The sequence below is a fragment of the Hirundo rustica genome, chromosome 15, assembly GCF_015227805.2.
Source record: "Hirundo rustica isolate bHirRus1 chromosome 15, bHirRus1.pri.v3, whole genome shotgun sequence".
Classification (NCBI taxonomy): domain Eukaryota; kingdom Metazoa; phylum Chordata; class Aves; order Passeriformes; family Hirundinidae; genus Hirundo; species Hirundo rustica.
In genome coordinates, this window is record NC_053464.1 from 13,429,651 (window position 1) to 13,444,631 (window position 14,981).

At 48.6% G+C, this 14,981-nt stretch overlaps 3 protein-coding genes across 3 annotated transcripts; 1 reads left to right on the forward strand and 2 right to left on the reverse strand.

Annotated features, from left to right (window-relative positions):
* Nucleotides 1-172: 172 nt before the first annotated feature.
* Nucleotides 173-4,699, reverse strand: PTCD1 (pentatricopeptide repeat domain 1). Its single transcript, XM_040078773.1, has 8 exons — nucleotides 4,115-4,699; nucleotides 3,449-3,589; nucleotides 3,033-3,251; nucleotides 2,622-2,723; nucleotides 1,559-2,305; nucleotides 1,210-1,326; nucleotides 722-904; nucleotides 173-487 (listed from the first exon to the last, which is right to left on the reverse strand). The coding sequence occupies exons 1-8, from the start codon at nucleotides 4,571-4,573 to the stop codon at nucleotides 308-310; spliced, it is 2,148 nt and encodes a 715-aa protein (XP_039934707.1). The 5' UTR covers nucleotides 4,574-4,699; the 3' UTR covers nucleotides 173-307.
* A 203-nt stretch (nucleotides 4,700-4,902) lies between these two features.
* CPSF4 (cleavage and polyadenylation specific factor 4) lies at nucleotides 4,903-10,862 on the forward strand. The gene is made up of 8 exons (XM_040078774.2): nucleotides 4,903-5,124; nucleotides 6,043-6,093; nucleotides 6,585-6,737; nucleotides 6,903-6,998; nucleotides 7,120-7,213; nucleotides 7,913-7,985; nucleotides 8,547-8,639; nucleotides 9,813-10,862. The coding sequence occupies exons 1-8, from the start codon at nucleotides 5,022-5,024 to the stop codon at nucleotides 9,879-9,881; spliced, it is 732 nt and encodes a 243-aa protein (XP_039934708.1). The 5' UTR covers nucleotides 4,903-5,021; the 3' UTR covers nucleotides 9,882-10,862.
* A 1,010-nt stretch (nucleotides 10,863-11,872) lies between these two features.
* ATP5MF (ATP synthase membrane subunit f) lies at nucleotides 11,873-13,509 on the reverse strand. Its single transcript, XM_040078777.2, has 4 exons — nucleotides 13,460-13,509; nucleotides 13,263-13,370; nucleotides 12,342-12,458; nucleotides 11,873-12,017 (listed from the first exon to the last, which is right to left on the reverse strand). The coding sequence occupies exons 1-4, from the start codon at nucleotides 13,473-13,475 to the stop codon at nucleotides 11,989-11,991; spliced, it is 270 nt and encodes an 89-aa protein (XP_039934711.2). The 5' UTR covers nucleotides 13,476-13,509; the 3' UTR covers nucleotides 11,873-11,988.
* Between the last annotated feature and the right edge of the window lie 1,472 nt (nucleotides 13,510-14,981).

Below are 14,981 nucleotides of genomic sequence, written 5' to 3' on the forward strand. Positions count from 1 at the left end.
AGACTTAGAAATCACATGTGAAGTGACAGGACACAGACAAAACCAGCACTGGGCTAAACCCCTGTTAAATGTGATTTTGCTTCTTCCTTGTTTTGACCAGGGTTTGCTGAACTACAGCCCATCCAATCCTCAGCAGTTGAAGGAAATTCACTGAAAATATATTTGCTCCTCCTTAAAACAAAAGGAAATATTTTATTATGTAACTATTGCAAGAACTGGGGGTTGGGGATACACAAAGCAGCTTTACTATAAGCCAGTTTAAAGACACAAGTCATGCATCTTTCTTGTGCTGGAAGAACTTGAAACTTCAGGATCCTGCTCCCTTTTCCTGCACAGCCTGTGCCTCGCTGTCCTGCCCCCCAGGCTTTGCTGTCCTGTACTTGGCCCAGGGGTGGGGGGTCTCCTCTCCAGCCATAACTTTTAACCACCGGAAGTAGTAGCCACGGAAACCATCAATCTTCTCCAGGTATGGGTTTTTGTACTTATACTGCAAAGAGAAAACCAACAGAACAGGTTTCTATTAGGTGAGAGCTCACTTCAGCACCAGTCTGCAGGAGCTAGCAAAGATGCTGCCAAAGAAACAGCGATCAAGAAATCGTCAGCCAGACCAGACAAAGCCAAAGGACACTCAGGCAGACATTAAATCATCATTTTTATGGTTCCCCTCCCTTGTTGGTGTCCTTTGTGATGCCTTCACAGCCTGCCAGTCCTGGCTCCTTACCCTGTCAAATTTGGGAGGGTACCGTGCTGCGAACTCCAGCTGCCGGATGATCACTTCATTGGGAGGCACCTGGTTATTCCTCATGTCCCGCAGGATCTCCGTGAGGTAACTGTAATCCAGCTGCCTCACAGCACCAGCAATGAGGCTGCTGTAGATGTACTTGTTGGGAGTAATTCCAGACCTCTGGAAAGAGCAAATGCTACAGTTAAGTAAGTCCTGACTAGTGCAGGACTTGCAGAAGGAAAAGGCAGAGGCACTTTTTACACAAGGAGCACAGCTCATCACAGGATGTGTGAAGCAGCTTGTGCAGTGCCAGCACAAGGTAAGACAGACCACCTGAGCTCCAGCTACTCTGGAGCTGCATGTTCTTGGGAAGGAAACAAAACCACTCGCCACAAAAACCTCAGCAGTTCTTTTAAAAGCATTAAAATTTCACTTTGCCTGTTCCTGCAGCTCAGACCCCAAGCAACAGATTTTTCTTTAATTACCTTCAAATCCGAGAGCAGCTGCAGTCCATCCTGCTGTTTCTGGCAGGCAATTGCCAAGTTACAAAATGTCTGGAGGTTAGGTGACAGTCCCCTCTTCACCAGAGCTGGCAGCACACTCTGCAAGATACAAGCATTGTCACTTCCCAAAAATTCTCACTGTACCTTTCCAGACAGGGAGCTGGACATGTTAGAATAGAATCCATAGACATTTAGAAATGAACCCAAGCACCACCTTGTGGGAAATGGTGTGAGACCTGTTTCTGTTGTGGACAGAGAAATGGGTGTCAGCAAACAAGAGGCCTGAGACAAGGAGGTGGTGATGGGGCTGGTCCTGAGGTTTTTCTCTCACCTTTGCTCCCTCCAGGTCTCCCTGTTTACTTCTCTTCCTCATTAAAGTGTTGAAGAAAGTCACATCTACTTTTACTTTATGATCATCCAGCAGTGCCAGCAAAGAGGTCTCTGAGGGGCTTTGGGGTTCCACCAGCTCAGCCAGTAACGTGAACGTTTTAATGTTGGGCTCTGCATTGTCCTCTTTCATTTTGTTCAAGAATCCCTCCACATCCCCCATCAGAGCCAGTCTGTGGGATGGTGTGGCCACTGTCCCCAGGGAAACCACGGCCGTGTCAGCCATCCTGGAATCCAACAAGTTGGGCAGTTTGCAGAAAGGCAGCTTCTGGCTTTGGTGTGGCTGTTCCACCTCACTCTGGGCTCTCCTCATCAAGGCCCCAGTCCTGCTGTCAGCAACACTGGGGCTGTCAGGAGCAGCTGGTTCTGCTTCAACCCGAGCCACATCTTTATTTTGTTGCTGGATCTGTTCCTCAGGCTGCACCGAACTCTCCTGAAATAATTGCTTTTCCATAGCTTCCACATCCAGCTGGACAGCAGCACTCTCTGATCCCTTCTTCCTCTGATTTTTCACCTTTTCCTTCTGCCTGCCAGGTGGCAGCTTTAGCTGAGGTGAATGCTCAGGGGGACTGAGCAGGACTTTAGAGGCCACAGAGGGATTGCCGATCCCACAGTCCCTGGCTGCGCGCAGCATCAGGTTGTAGGTGTGGCTGTCAGCCTTTATTCCCAGTTTATTCATTTGTTGCCAAACCTGAAGAGGGGAAGATGGATATTAAATAACAGGAGCATCTCTAGCAGCCTGTAAGTACATCTGTTAATAGGATCTGTGTGAGAAGGAGTGAATTTACAGCGTGACAAGGACAGTGACCTTGAGCTGAAGAGCCCTGTGAGATGATCCAGGGATATTTAGCAGCGTCTGACATGTCCTGAGCAAAGCCTGGTTTTCAGAACTTGTGCTAGGAGGAGCTGAACTCCTCCCATTTCACCACCCCACTGCTTTCCATGTGTTCAGGTGATGAGTTACAACACAGCAGCACTTTCCCCCCTCTCAGAACACGAGGACAAACCTGCAAGGCAAATCGGAAGCCATTTTCGCTGTCTTTTATGCAGCTCATGAGAAGGAAGCTGAAGGTCTCAGCTGTGAGGACATGGCCCTTCTGCACGATTTCCTGAAAAGAGCAGAGAGAGCATTAAACTTCTCGGTTACCCCTTGTGGTGAAGCTCAAATACCACTGCCATCTTCTGGGGATACATGTAACAAGTTTTGGACACACTCAGTTTTAAAGCCAAAGCTGCCTCTTTTTAGGTAATTAAGCCTAGAGTTTGGTACATAAATTTCACTGTATGACAATAACGATCAACGAAATATAAACACATGATCTGTAATTATCTCTGCTAGAAATGAAATTAAATGCAGCATGACAGCTTCCAGGAGCTTTAACCAAAGCACAGAATAGGAGAAAAAGCATCCTATTTACCTTGAGAACATCCAAGCACATCCTGAGGTCTGAGCAGAGGGCACAGACCTTCAGCAGGGCGTGGTAGGTGATGAGGTTCAGCTCCTCGTTTTTGCTCTGCAGCTGCTGCCGCAGTTTCAGGGCGCTCTGCAGCCCCGAGTCCTTCCAGGGAGACTCAGCACAGGCATTGAACAGGGCTGTGTAAGTGGCCTCTGTGGGGATCAACCCTCGTTTCTTCATCTAAAGGAAGAGAAGAAGGATTTGAATTGGCCTTTTATAAAAGGACAGCTTGAATTTTTCAACTTGAGTTTTTGTTAAGTTTCAGGCTAAGAAGGTGCCAACATTAACACAAATGTGTTTTGGAGACCAAGTAACATGACAGAATGCTTGAAATGCTTTTAGCTTAGGAAATGCTTTGAGGAAGAAGTTAAACCTACATCATTGTAGAGCCTGAATGCCTTTTTCACGTAGCCAACCCTGCCACAGCCACCAATGAGAACAGTGTAATTGCCTTCTTCCGGCTGGACACGCTCCTCCTTCAGCATCTGCACCTCAAACAGCTCCAGAGCCTCTGCCAGCTACAAGGATGAGAAAAAAAATCCATCATGAGGCAGCAAGAGAATCAACTACAACAAATATTAATACATGCAGCTGTGGACAGACTGTAGTGCAAGTCCTACAAAGTGTGGGGTTCCTCACAAGAAGGCTTGAGAGGATCTTTGGACAAGGGCATGTGGTAATAGGACAGAGGGAGATGGCTTGAATCTGACAGAGAGGAGATTTAGGTTAGATATTGGGAAGAAACCTTTTACAGTGAGGGCATTAGCACAGGATGCCCAGAGCTGTGGCTGCCCCATCCCTGGAAGTGTCCAAGGCCAGGCTGGACAGGGCTTGGAAAACCTGGGATAGTGGAAGGTGTCCCTGCCATGACAGGGGGTGTAACTGGATGATCTTTATGGTCTCTTCCAACCCAAACTGTTTTATTATGATTCTACAAGAAATTCTTATTTTAATTCTTTCTGAAAAGCTACCAAGTGACAGACTGGTCAGAGCTGCATCTTTCATTAGTGCTATTAAAAACAAGAAAAGAGCTGGGCTCAAACCTTGTCCTCTTTGATGAGGGCCTTGCACCGTAGGAAGTACCAGTATGGAGTGTTCTTAGGGCCACGTCGAGGTTTTCTCTCTGGTTCTTCTTCTCCTTCTTCCCGAAGCTTTAAATCCTGAAAGCGCGCTGTCGTTTTGTGGTAATATTTTCGAGAGGAAAATTTATCAGACAGCGTCCCGAACTCCACACCTTCATCATCATCATCATCATCCTTCTGCTCCTCGGTAGCTCCAGCGGAGCTGCCAGCACTGGTATCTCTCGGGTCGCTGCCGGGCAGTTTACAGGAGGCTTGGGAGGAGCTGCACGTTCTCCAGCCCGGCAGAGCTGCCTGCCCTGGGGGCCGGGATAGGAGCGGCGCCTGCCCACATCCAACCACGGGGGCTGCGCACCGCGCCCGCAGCAGAGCGGGGGACGCGTAGCGGCACCAGCGGGGGACGAGGAGCCGCAAGGAGCCCATGATGTGCCCGCTGTCCGCGGAGGCGAGCCGGTGCGGGACGGGAGCGGGACCGAACGCGAACCCGGCACCCTGCGCTCACACCGCGCCCCCCTCACACCGCCCCTGAAAAGCGGCTCCTGCGCGCACGGAAGGGGCGTGTCCTCGGCGGCCTCTGATTGGCGGCTGCCCGCGCGCTGCCCGCCGGGCGGCGGCGGCCTGGGCGCTGATTGGCCGGAGCGCGCGCGCTGCCCGCCGGGCGGCCGTGCCCGCCGTGCGTCCCGTCATTCCGCGGGCGGGCGGCGCGGGGCAGCCACGGGGCTGCCGCCGCCGCCTCCCCTCACTGTAGGCGCTGCCGGCGCGGAGCGGAGCGGGCCGGGCCGGGCCCGCCCGGGCCCGCCCGGCCGCCGCCACCAACACCGCCACCATTCCGCCCCTACCTTCCCGTTGTCGGCGGCCCCCAGCTGCCACCATGCAAGAGCTCATCGCCAGCGTGGACCACATCACGTTCGACCTGGAGCTGGCCGTGGAGCAGCAGCTGGGGGCACAGCCGCTCCCCTTCCCTGGCATGGACAGTGCGTGTGGGCTCTCTCCGCGGGCTGCTGGGGCCGGGGCCGTGGGGCCGACGAGGGTGGAATGGGCAGGGTTGGGGTGCCTGGGAGGTTTCCAGGGATTTGAGCGTCTTCCTCAGGTCTTATCCATAGGTCACCCAACTTCTGCTTTCCCCGCGAGGTTTCTGTAGTAACCCAGATGTCTTTCTTTTCTGCATAGTGAAATCCGTAGTTACTGCCATCCAGGCTGGAAAATGAAAGTTGAGATGTTACCGTGAATAAACATCACTCTCCTTCACAGTACTTTATATTTCCTTTTTCGTTCCCTTTTGGTAGATGAGGCATTTCGATGGGAAGAGTAATCATCTTTAGGTATATCCGTGGCTGACTCTAAATCTTTTCCTTCAGTCACGGACTCGGGAGTCTCATAGATTGGTGAATTTTTCTGGCTGGGCTACTAAACTTGCGTTTAACTCCCTTTAATGTTCTTCTTTGTCAGGACCAGCAAGGGATAACGTGCTAATGGTTGTTTCAGGCAGTTCTGGTAAAGAAATATAAGACTTTTAATGCCATGACTACAGATACAGGGTTCAGGAGTTGGATTTCGATGATCCCTGTGGGTCCCACCCAGCTCAGGATATTCTGTGATATGACTGACTTAACAGCAGAGGAAAACCCAGTTGAGAACTAAAATAGCAAAAACAAAAACAAGCATCTCCAAATCTCTGCAAATTCCCCTTAGGTGTCCCTCAAGAAGAAAACAAATATTTTTAAGCCCCAGGCTTTAACAAGGAACTTCTGCAGGAAAGTAAATTCCCCAGACGAAAACATTACTTTCCTCTCGATGCTGGAGATCAGCTTTTCTTTCTAGGGCAGGAAATGTTGTAGAAGTTACCATGAAGCTTTGTTAAAATAAATAATGTTTCCTTTTTCTCTCCACAGAGTCGGGCGCAGCTGTCTGTGAGTTTTTTTTAAAGGCAGCATGTGGAAAAGGCAAGTTGTATGGAATATTGGAAAAGGCAATTATTGTCACAGGGTGGAAGGGTGAATACAGATTCCCCAGCACTGTTTATAGTGCTCTTGTTTTGTAAAGCTGAGGGGATAACTTAGATACGGGAGAAAACTGAAGGATGTTGGAATATCTGCATCAGTTGGGAAATTCTGGTATTTTTTAAGGGAGCTGGGAAGTAAATGAGCAAAGCTACTGTTAAAGGAAGGTTTGAATTCACCACAAGCAGACTTTGCTGTGGGTCTTCCTCTTAGTTGCTGTGGTTTGTAGTTGCCAGGATTAAGAGCTGGGGACTTTGTTGTGAAGCTCATCAGAGGGTAGTTTTGAAGCTGTTTTGAAGCTCCCTGTTTTTTGCTGTTATCACTCGAGGCTGAAATTATAGGTGATATCTTCTGAAACCCCCCCTTGCAGAGGGGTTGCTGTTGCCCTGTGTGACGTATTTCAATTGTTCTTTTTTTCCCTTCTCCTTCCACAGGAGGCATGTGCCCGTTCCGACACATCAGTGGGGAAAAGACAGTTGTTTGTAAACACTGGCTACGAGGACTGTGCAAAAAGGGAGACCAGTGCGAGTTCCTGCACGAGTATGACATGACCAAGATGCCCGAGTGTTACTTCTACTCCAAATTTGGTAAGTAGCTCCTGCTTAGCCTTCCTTGCAGGTGTGGGAGTCTGAAGAAGATACAGATGTTTGTAACAGCTCTGTGGGAGCTACGTAATCCAGGTAATATTTTGAGAGTTGTGTTGATCTCAAGCCTGCACAATTAACTGAGAAGTGCGTTTGCCTTTGGTACAGGGGAATGCAGTAACAAGGAATGTCCATTCTTGCACATTGACCCGGAGTCGAAGATCAAAGACTGTCCCTGGTATGACAGAGGCTTCTGTAAACACGGTACGTGCCTCCCACGGTTGGATATCAAGGGTGGAGTGTTTCTGTTCCATCTTTGCGTGATCTGCTGGTGGATGTGCTGGGATATGGATGCATGGATGAAGTGCTGAGCTTTGTGTTGCAGGTCCCCTGTGCAGACATCGGCACACTCGGAGAGTCATTTGTGTGAATTACCTGGTGGGATTCTGTCCAGAGGGGCCTGCCTGTAAATTCATGCAGTGAGTATACTCCAGGCCTACCCTGCACCCTTCTGTTTCCCCTGTGGTCTGGCACATGTCAAATGAGGGTGCTCCCGTGCTTCCCAATGGTTTGGAGATTTGCCACTCTTTAGTTGGGCCAAATTTTTACTGATGTGAGGACTGAGGAAGTATTTACAAGAGCATGTAGTGACAGGACAAGGGGGAATGGTTTCAAACTGAGAGTAGGTTTAGATTAGGCATTAGAAAAAAATTCTTCACTCCTAGGATGGGGAGACCCTGGCACAGGTTGCCCAGAGAAGCTGTGGCTGCCCCATCCCTGAAAATTTCCAAAATTTCCATCCAGTCTGGATGGAGCTTGGAGCAACCTGGGATAGTGCAAAGTGTTCCTGCCTGTGGCCGTGGGGGTTGGAACTGTATGAGCTTTGGATCCCTTCCCACCCAAACCAGTCTATGATATGGGGCAGGGCCTCTCCAGGGAGTTCCCAGTGAGACTGGCATGGTGGTTTGGTGCCATCAGTACAGTGGAATCACATGGATTTGTATTCCAGAGGGATATGCTACACGTATGTAAAGAGAAGTGGGGAGGGGGAGGTCTGTTTCCTATGAGCCAGATTTAACTGGCTGAATGTTTTGTTGTTTGGAGTTACTTGACTGAGCTGATGATAAAATGTTGGCATATGATTTGAGAATCAATTTTCTTGTTTCCATCTAAACCAGCCCTCGGTTTGAACTGCCAATGGGAACCACAGAGCAACCACCACTGCCTCAGCCAACACAAACACAGCAAAAGGTACCCAGATCCTCTGTCTCCCCACACAGCCTCCCTCAAACCTCTCCCACAATGAGAAAATAATTTAAAATAGAACAGGTTGTCAAGTGGTCAAAATTGGGCACCCAGGCTCCTGAGTCTGGAAGGGAGAATTAAGCAATGAGCAACCCTGAGTGCCATTACAGTGATGAAACCCCACAATTGTTCCAACTTCACACGGAGATCATGTCACAGAACACTCCCACGCTACACAGAAACACATCATATGTGGTTGTGCAGCAGTCTGCCAGGTTTTGTAATCAGGGTGACATCCCTCCGTGATGGCAATGATATTTTAGCAGCCTAAACCTACTCTCCAAATCTGCTTTCCAGAGAAAAACAGGATCACTGGGCTTTGTAAAGCTCAGTGCTTGATTTCTTCTCTCTGGTGCTCCAGCTGGCAGAGCACCCACACACAGATTTGGAGGAAAATTGATCATTTGACATATGGGGTGCTCTTTTCCCTTCTTAACAAAACAACAACCACAAAGATCTTTATCCTGGATGCACTTAACGAGTCAGAACTCTTCTCCTACCCAACAGAGGACACCCCAAGTCATTGGAGTCATGCAATCTCAAAATAACAACAGTGGGAACAGAGGACCCCGGCCGCTGGAGCAGGTCACCTGCTACAAGGTAATGCAGAGGGGAGGGCTGAGGAGGGAAGACAAAAGGCTTTTTCACAGTGTAAAAAGGTTCATGTATTCTGGGCTCTGCTCAGTAGACATTGTGTGGTGCCTGGATACAGCTGTGGGAATTGGCCTTGAGTTCTGAGGTCGCTGCCTTGCCGGTCCTGGACTTGCTGTGACAATGACAAATTCTGTAGGACTTTGCTGTCTGCTAATAAACAGGAAAACCCTGCCCCAAAGACTGAGACTGCCAAGCTGCCCATTTCAAAATAAGAGCTAGTAATAATTTTTTGTCTCATAAGCCAGTTTGCTAACACTGGTGGGTGTAGATTCTCTTCTCCGCTATTTCGTGGAAGATCATTGAAAGTAACAGAAATTAGGTTTGCAAAGCTTGCTCAGTATTTGAGCTGTAAGTGCACCCTGTGGCGTCAAACCAAGGAATGAGTTGTTCACTTTGGTTGGTCATTGAGGAGCACCAGGAAAATTTGGACACAATCAAGTTTCCATCTCCTGATTTTTCCACAAAAGCCTCAGTCACTAGAAAAAGACAAAGAATCTTCCTGTCCCTTTAGCCCTGACAGTTACAACATTTTACATGTCAACTCTGTGCCTTAGGTACTTGTTTGGGTGAAAATCCCTGTTATTGGACAGGGATATCAAATAGCCAAATCCATTTCAATGAAAACCTTTAATAGCTGGCTATTTTATCTGCAAGTAAATGGCAGATCTGGAGAAGGCTGTTGCACCAGATACTGGCATTTCTCAGTGTTTGAGTAGCTTTAAGATGCCAAATCATGAATCTCTGACTTTCTCAAGTTCAGAGGTGCTTTTCTCTATTTATGAAGATCAGGAGAGTCTCCATGGATATGGTGCCTATCACATGGAGTAGCCTGAGGAGCCTCAAATGTTGAAACGCTCCTTGTGTGCTGAGGGTTCTCTCCTTTGAAATGCCTTAGAATAACATGGCATCAGGTTACTCCCAGCATAGAAGCAGCTTTTACTCCAAGAAGTGGCAGCAGCCCATGAATCCCTCCTGACACCCTGTTTCGCTTCACCTGTTAAATGCTGCCTCTTCCACGTGTGGAAAAGCTTCCAAACGGCAGCAGTTGCTGGGTGCCTTAATAAAGGCAGCTAGGAGGAAAAAGCTGGAACTCTGCAATAATTCCTGTCTCTCTTTCAGTGTGGTGAAAAAGGTCATTATGCCAACAGATGCACCAAAGGACACCTGGCCTTTCTCAGTGGACAGTGAAGGAGCAGCAGGAAGGTGCAAGGGAGCTGTTACCACTGAGGAAAGGTTTCTGCCTAGCACAATGTCTGGAGCTATTAATCAGGTTGTTTTTTTAATGCCATTACTGAAAGAACTGGTCAGAGGCTGGCTGCTGCTAAGCAACATTTTTGTAATTGTCCCCAACTTTTTTAAGTTTTAACCTTTTTAAAATCGATTTTGGCCTCCGCTTGTTTTCATTGAGCCCTTATGAAAGGTAGATCTAAAAGCCAGTAGATAAACCAAGCCCTTACTGATGCAGCACTCCACGTAAACACATCTTAGGCCAGTGTTTATTTTCCTTCTGCCACTTCTCTTTGGAGAATCTGCAGCGTTTCAGCCCTCCCTGTGGAAGCAGGAAGACTGACTGGGAAAACTTAACACTTGCAATGCCGTCTCCTCAGTGAGGAAGCAGGGATTCTGCTGTCCTGTAGCTCTTCAAAAGCCAAGTCCTGTTTCCAGGTCAGCCTGGTGAGCTTGTGCTGGTGGCTGACGAAACCCCTCACGTACATCAGGCAGTAAAACCCGTGTCCACTTGCTTTGTTTCTGTGCTTCTTGCTGTACTGAAGGTTAGAAATCAATCTTCTGGGAGGAAACTGATCAAGGGGGAGAATAAATTGGCATCTCTCTGGTTAGCCAGACAATAAGGAACAATGATTATAGGAAGGCTGCATCTGTGCTCAGTTCCTACTTGAAGAAGGGAGGGAAACGAGCCTGGCTTGGAGTAGAAGAACCTTGTCCCAGCCCCCATCATCCAGCTCACACTGAGCAGGTATTCCCACACTCTAGAGACCAGGAAGTGGAGCTGTATATTCTAATGGAACACTGCTTTTAAAGGGTTGCTAGAGATTCCTTCTGAGAGCAGTTTGGTTTTTTTTTTTCAACCCAAACTCCATTTAGTTTGAGATGACTATTTCAAAAGGGCCAATGACAAAATAAGAATTAAAAGGAAAAAAATACCCACAATGTGAGCCTTATTGATTCTACACCATCTCTCTGTTTGCTGCCTGCCTTTATACTTTGATTTTATTGAGATGTACTGATGGCAAAAGCTGGCTGTGAATTTATTTTCTTTAAGAAGAAGGTAAATGTGGCTGGATTAAGAGAAGTGACCAGAGCCTGTATTGGTGTCAATGACTGCAATTATTTCACTGTGGAAGTTTCAAGTCTGAAGTCACAGACCATCAGACACTTTGATAACACTCTGTGCCCCCCTGAGCTGTGTGATCTGTTATGTAGCGTGATCTGTTATGTAGCTGGGCACGTGGAAAGGGGACTAAAACACTCCAGAGTCTGATCACTGCGTTTTTGGGCTTCAGTACCAGCTTTCCAACACTGAAAGCCTTCCTGTAACCACCCAAGCTCTTGGGAGATTGTTCACGGCCCTCAAGAAGGGGTTTTCACTCTCCCCTGCTGTTCAGACAAGGATGGTTCAGGTGGGCAGCAGTGCCCAGCTCCAGGTGCTGCTGTGACTGTGGGGCAGGAGGAAGCTCAGAGCTGGGGCCATACCCACAGATGCTCCTTTAAACTGCATTTAAGTCAAGAAGGAAAGTTTTCCTTATTTTGATGGATTAAAAGTCTGAAGCTTACTGCCACTCAGAATGACCTCCCAGCTTTGGCAGTGAAAGGAGGTAGAGTTTTGATGGAAATTTTGGGTTATCTGAGGCAGTGACAGGAGAGGTGCAGATTCGTCTCATGTCAGACAGTGCTCTGCAATGATGGAAAACTTCTTTCTAATCAAAACACATCCTCTCAGCCCCTTGTCCATCCTGTCCATAATGGCCAGGAAAAAGCAATCCAATTTTTATCAAACAGATCAGGAATCAGTTGCCAACAGTTCGCCCAGTTCATAATACAACCCAAGGAGCAGTTGCTTTCCCTTTGAACTCACCCTGAGGGTTGAAACTCTCAGAAGACAAATTTATTTGCATAGTACAATTAACAGCTCAATTAGGAGAGTGTCACCTCAGCAAATGTAAAGTGTATGCACTTTATTATTGGTCACAAGAGTACAGATTTAATATCCATAGTTCTGATGTCTTCTCTCAGGGCAGCTGTGCCAGGAGCTGCACCTTCACCTCCTGATGGTGTCTCAGTGGTACTTCCTCCTGCGGTCGTGCTCTGCAGCAAAGCACAGCGAGTTAACTGCTGAACTCACGAGAAAAAATACCCCACCACACCTGAAATTACAGGCAAGAAAGCACTCTGAAAAACCCCTGAGCATGTATTTGCTAAGTGCTGTCAGGTCAGACAGGCACAAAGGTCCAAACTTCCTTCATTGCCAAGAAAGTACTCAGCAACCATTCAAGTTTACTATGGCTAAAAGAAGTTTGTTCGCCAACAATCTTTCATTTTATTTCTAAAAGCAGCAGCAGATAATTGTTTTTATTCCCCAGGCAACTTTCCAAGCTGCCCTGCACCCACTCAGCCGTGGTTTTTACTTACTGACGTGACTGTAGCTCCACGCGTAGCTGAGGACAATATACCCAGCCAGCAGCATGGAGATACCCCCGAGGCCCCCCTTCCTCACGTTGATGTATTTGTTGTAGTATCTGTCATAACCTGTGGAGGAGGAAAATTTTTCAGAGCAGGTGTTATCCTGTGTGAGAGAAAGAAGCAGCCTGGATTCACAGAACTTCAGGAAACTGGTTCTACTGAGAACATCTGAAGGTCTCAGAAGGAAGTCTGAGAGGAGGCTAACCTGGGTGTTAGTTGAGCAAGGTGATCCCAAGGAAATAGCCTTAAGCCTTAAAAAAAAAAAGGGGGAAAAATTCTTTTCCTAAATATTATTGTGACTTTCATAAGCTCAAGCTGCTTTGGAATTATCTAACTCTTCCATACATTATATATATGCAGACATGTATTATCAAAGGCAGACACTTGCATTTGACATTTTGTGTTTAAATCTACCTGAATGACATTTGTACCTACAGCAAATGACATTGGTCCCAAGTGATCCATAAGAGCTCTGTTTCCTCTTTTACCATCTGTAGGGATCAACTGCCTTTTAATTATTTTTTGTTTACACGGGATGTTGTAAAGACCCCAAGATTTTCAGCCAACAGGTTCAGGATTAAGGCCACCCCATTTCCCCTTTATACAAGAAGGAATGCTGAGAACAAACATCCGGTGTATAAAGCCCACACGAGAAATAAATTTACAGATGGAAAAACGAGATGTTACAGGAGAAACAGCTCTGGAAGGCAAAACTTGCCATTGAACAGCCCCTTGCGCTGCCAGACACCCCCTCCCGCAGGCAACATCCACTCTGGCAGCGAGGGATTCTTGTGTGTTTCTTCCCCTGGTTCCGTCAGGAGAAGGAATCAGGAACTCGCACCCTCCGGGCCTCCGCCGCAGCCCCCTCACCTCTTCGCATGGCCCCCAGGATGCCGCGGGGAGTGAAGTCCCTCATGGCCAGCCAGCTGCCCAGCTGGCCCAGCTTCACGTCCATCAGCTTCATGTCCTTGAGGAGAACTGCGGCAGGGAGAGGGAAAGAGCCCGGTCAGCGCGGGGCTGAAGGAGGGATGGGGGCACCGCGGTCACCTTGATCCCCCCGCACTCACCCGGCGGCTGCGCCATCTTGATGTGCCCGGAAGGGACGGGTACGCGGGGGCTCATGGGAGGAGGGAAGGGCGGGAACGCGGGCGGCGGGCTGGGCGGGGCCGGCGCCATGTTGGGTGTGTCACGGCGCCATGTTGGGTGTGTCGCGGCCCCCTCAGGAGGGACCGTGGCGGTCCCGGTGTCGCCTTGAGCCCCTCCAGCCTGTCCTAGGGACAGGACAAGGAGTAATGGGTGCTAATTGGAAGTGGGGAAAATTTTGATTAGAAATACAGGAAAAAATCCCTCTCTGTGAGGATGGAAAAGCCCTGGCACAGGTTGTCCAGAAAAGCTGTGGCTGCCCATCCCTGGAAGTGTCCAAGGCTAGGTTGGACAGGGATCGGAGAAACGTGATCTTGTGGAAGGTGTCCCTACCCATAGCAGAGGGTTGGAACTAGATGATCTTTAAGGTCCTCACAATCCCTTAATATTCCATGATTCTGTGGTCTCCTCTCTGAGGTACAATTCCCCAGAGGGGGCTGCACACACTCCCCAGGTGCCACAGGCACTGACAACCTGGCAGAGGGCTGGGGCACCTGCGGGATTTTCCCTTCATTTCCAGTTCAGCATGTCCCTTCACCAGCTGCGTCTTTCCTCAGGGGATGATAAACAACTCCTGAGCATGTCCTTCAATCCCCCAGGGCAGCGCCTCACACCGTCCCACGTTACAGGGTGTCAGGTGCCCTCCTTGCAGTGCTTCAGATTGTGAGAAAATATAGACAAATTCACAAGTTGTCATCAGCATCTTCACACGTCTCCATCAGCAATCTTGCCGATGTCCCACAAATGAACCTTTTCCAGTGTGTTCTTAAGTTGCAGCTCTAACACAGTAAATGTGTGCTCACAGACAGTGTATACTGCACCATACATTGAAATTGTCACTTATTGTACTTTAAGATGTCCCTTTTCAGTGCCCCCCGAGGATTTTTCCCTGTGGGAATACGCTGTGTTCTACTCCAGCTCCTCTGGAAGTGTGTCAAAGGCAAAAGAAGAGGCTGGGCTGGGGTATACGGTGTAAATAAACACACATAACCAGGGCGGTGGAGCAGTTATTGTGCAGATAAAATATTAATTTTACCTTTCTGAATCAGGAATTGCAATCTATCCCGAGCTGGAAGGGACCCACAAGGATCAGAGTCGAACTCCTGGCCCTGCACAGAACAGCCTGTTTGGACAGAGCATTGACCAAACACTCCTGGAGCTCTGGCAGCCATGGGGCTGTGACCATTTTTTGGGGAGCCTGTTTAGTGCCCCACTACTGTCTGGGCAAAGAACCTTCTACTGATATTCTCCCTGAAATTCCTGCCATTCCCTTGAGTTCTCCCTGCTCCCAGGGAGCAGAGATTGGAGCTGCCCCTGTGCTGCCCCTTGGGAGGAGCTGCAGCCCCCGATGAATCTCCCCTCAATATCCCCCAGCAGAACAAACCAAGTGACCTCAACCACTCCTTATTTTGCTTCTTGCCCCATCTTCGTAGCCCTCCTTTTAAT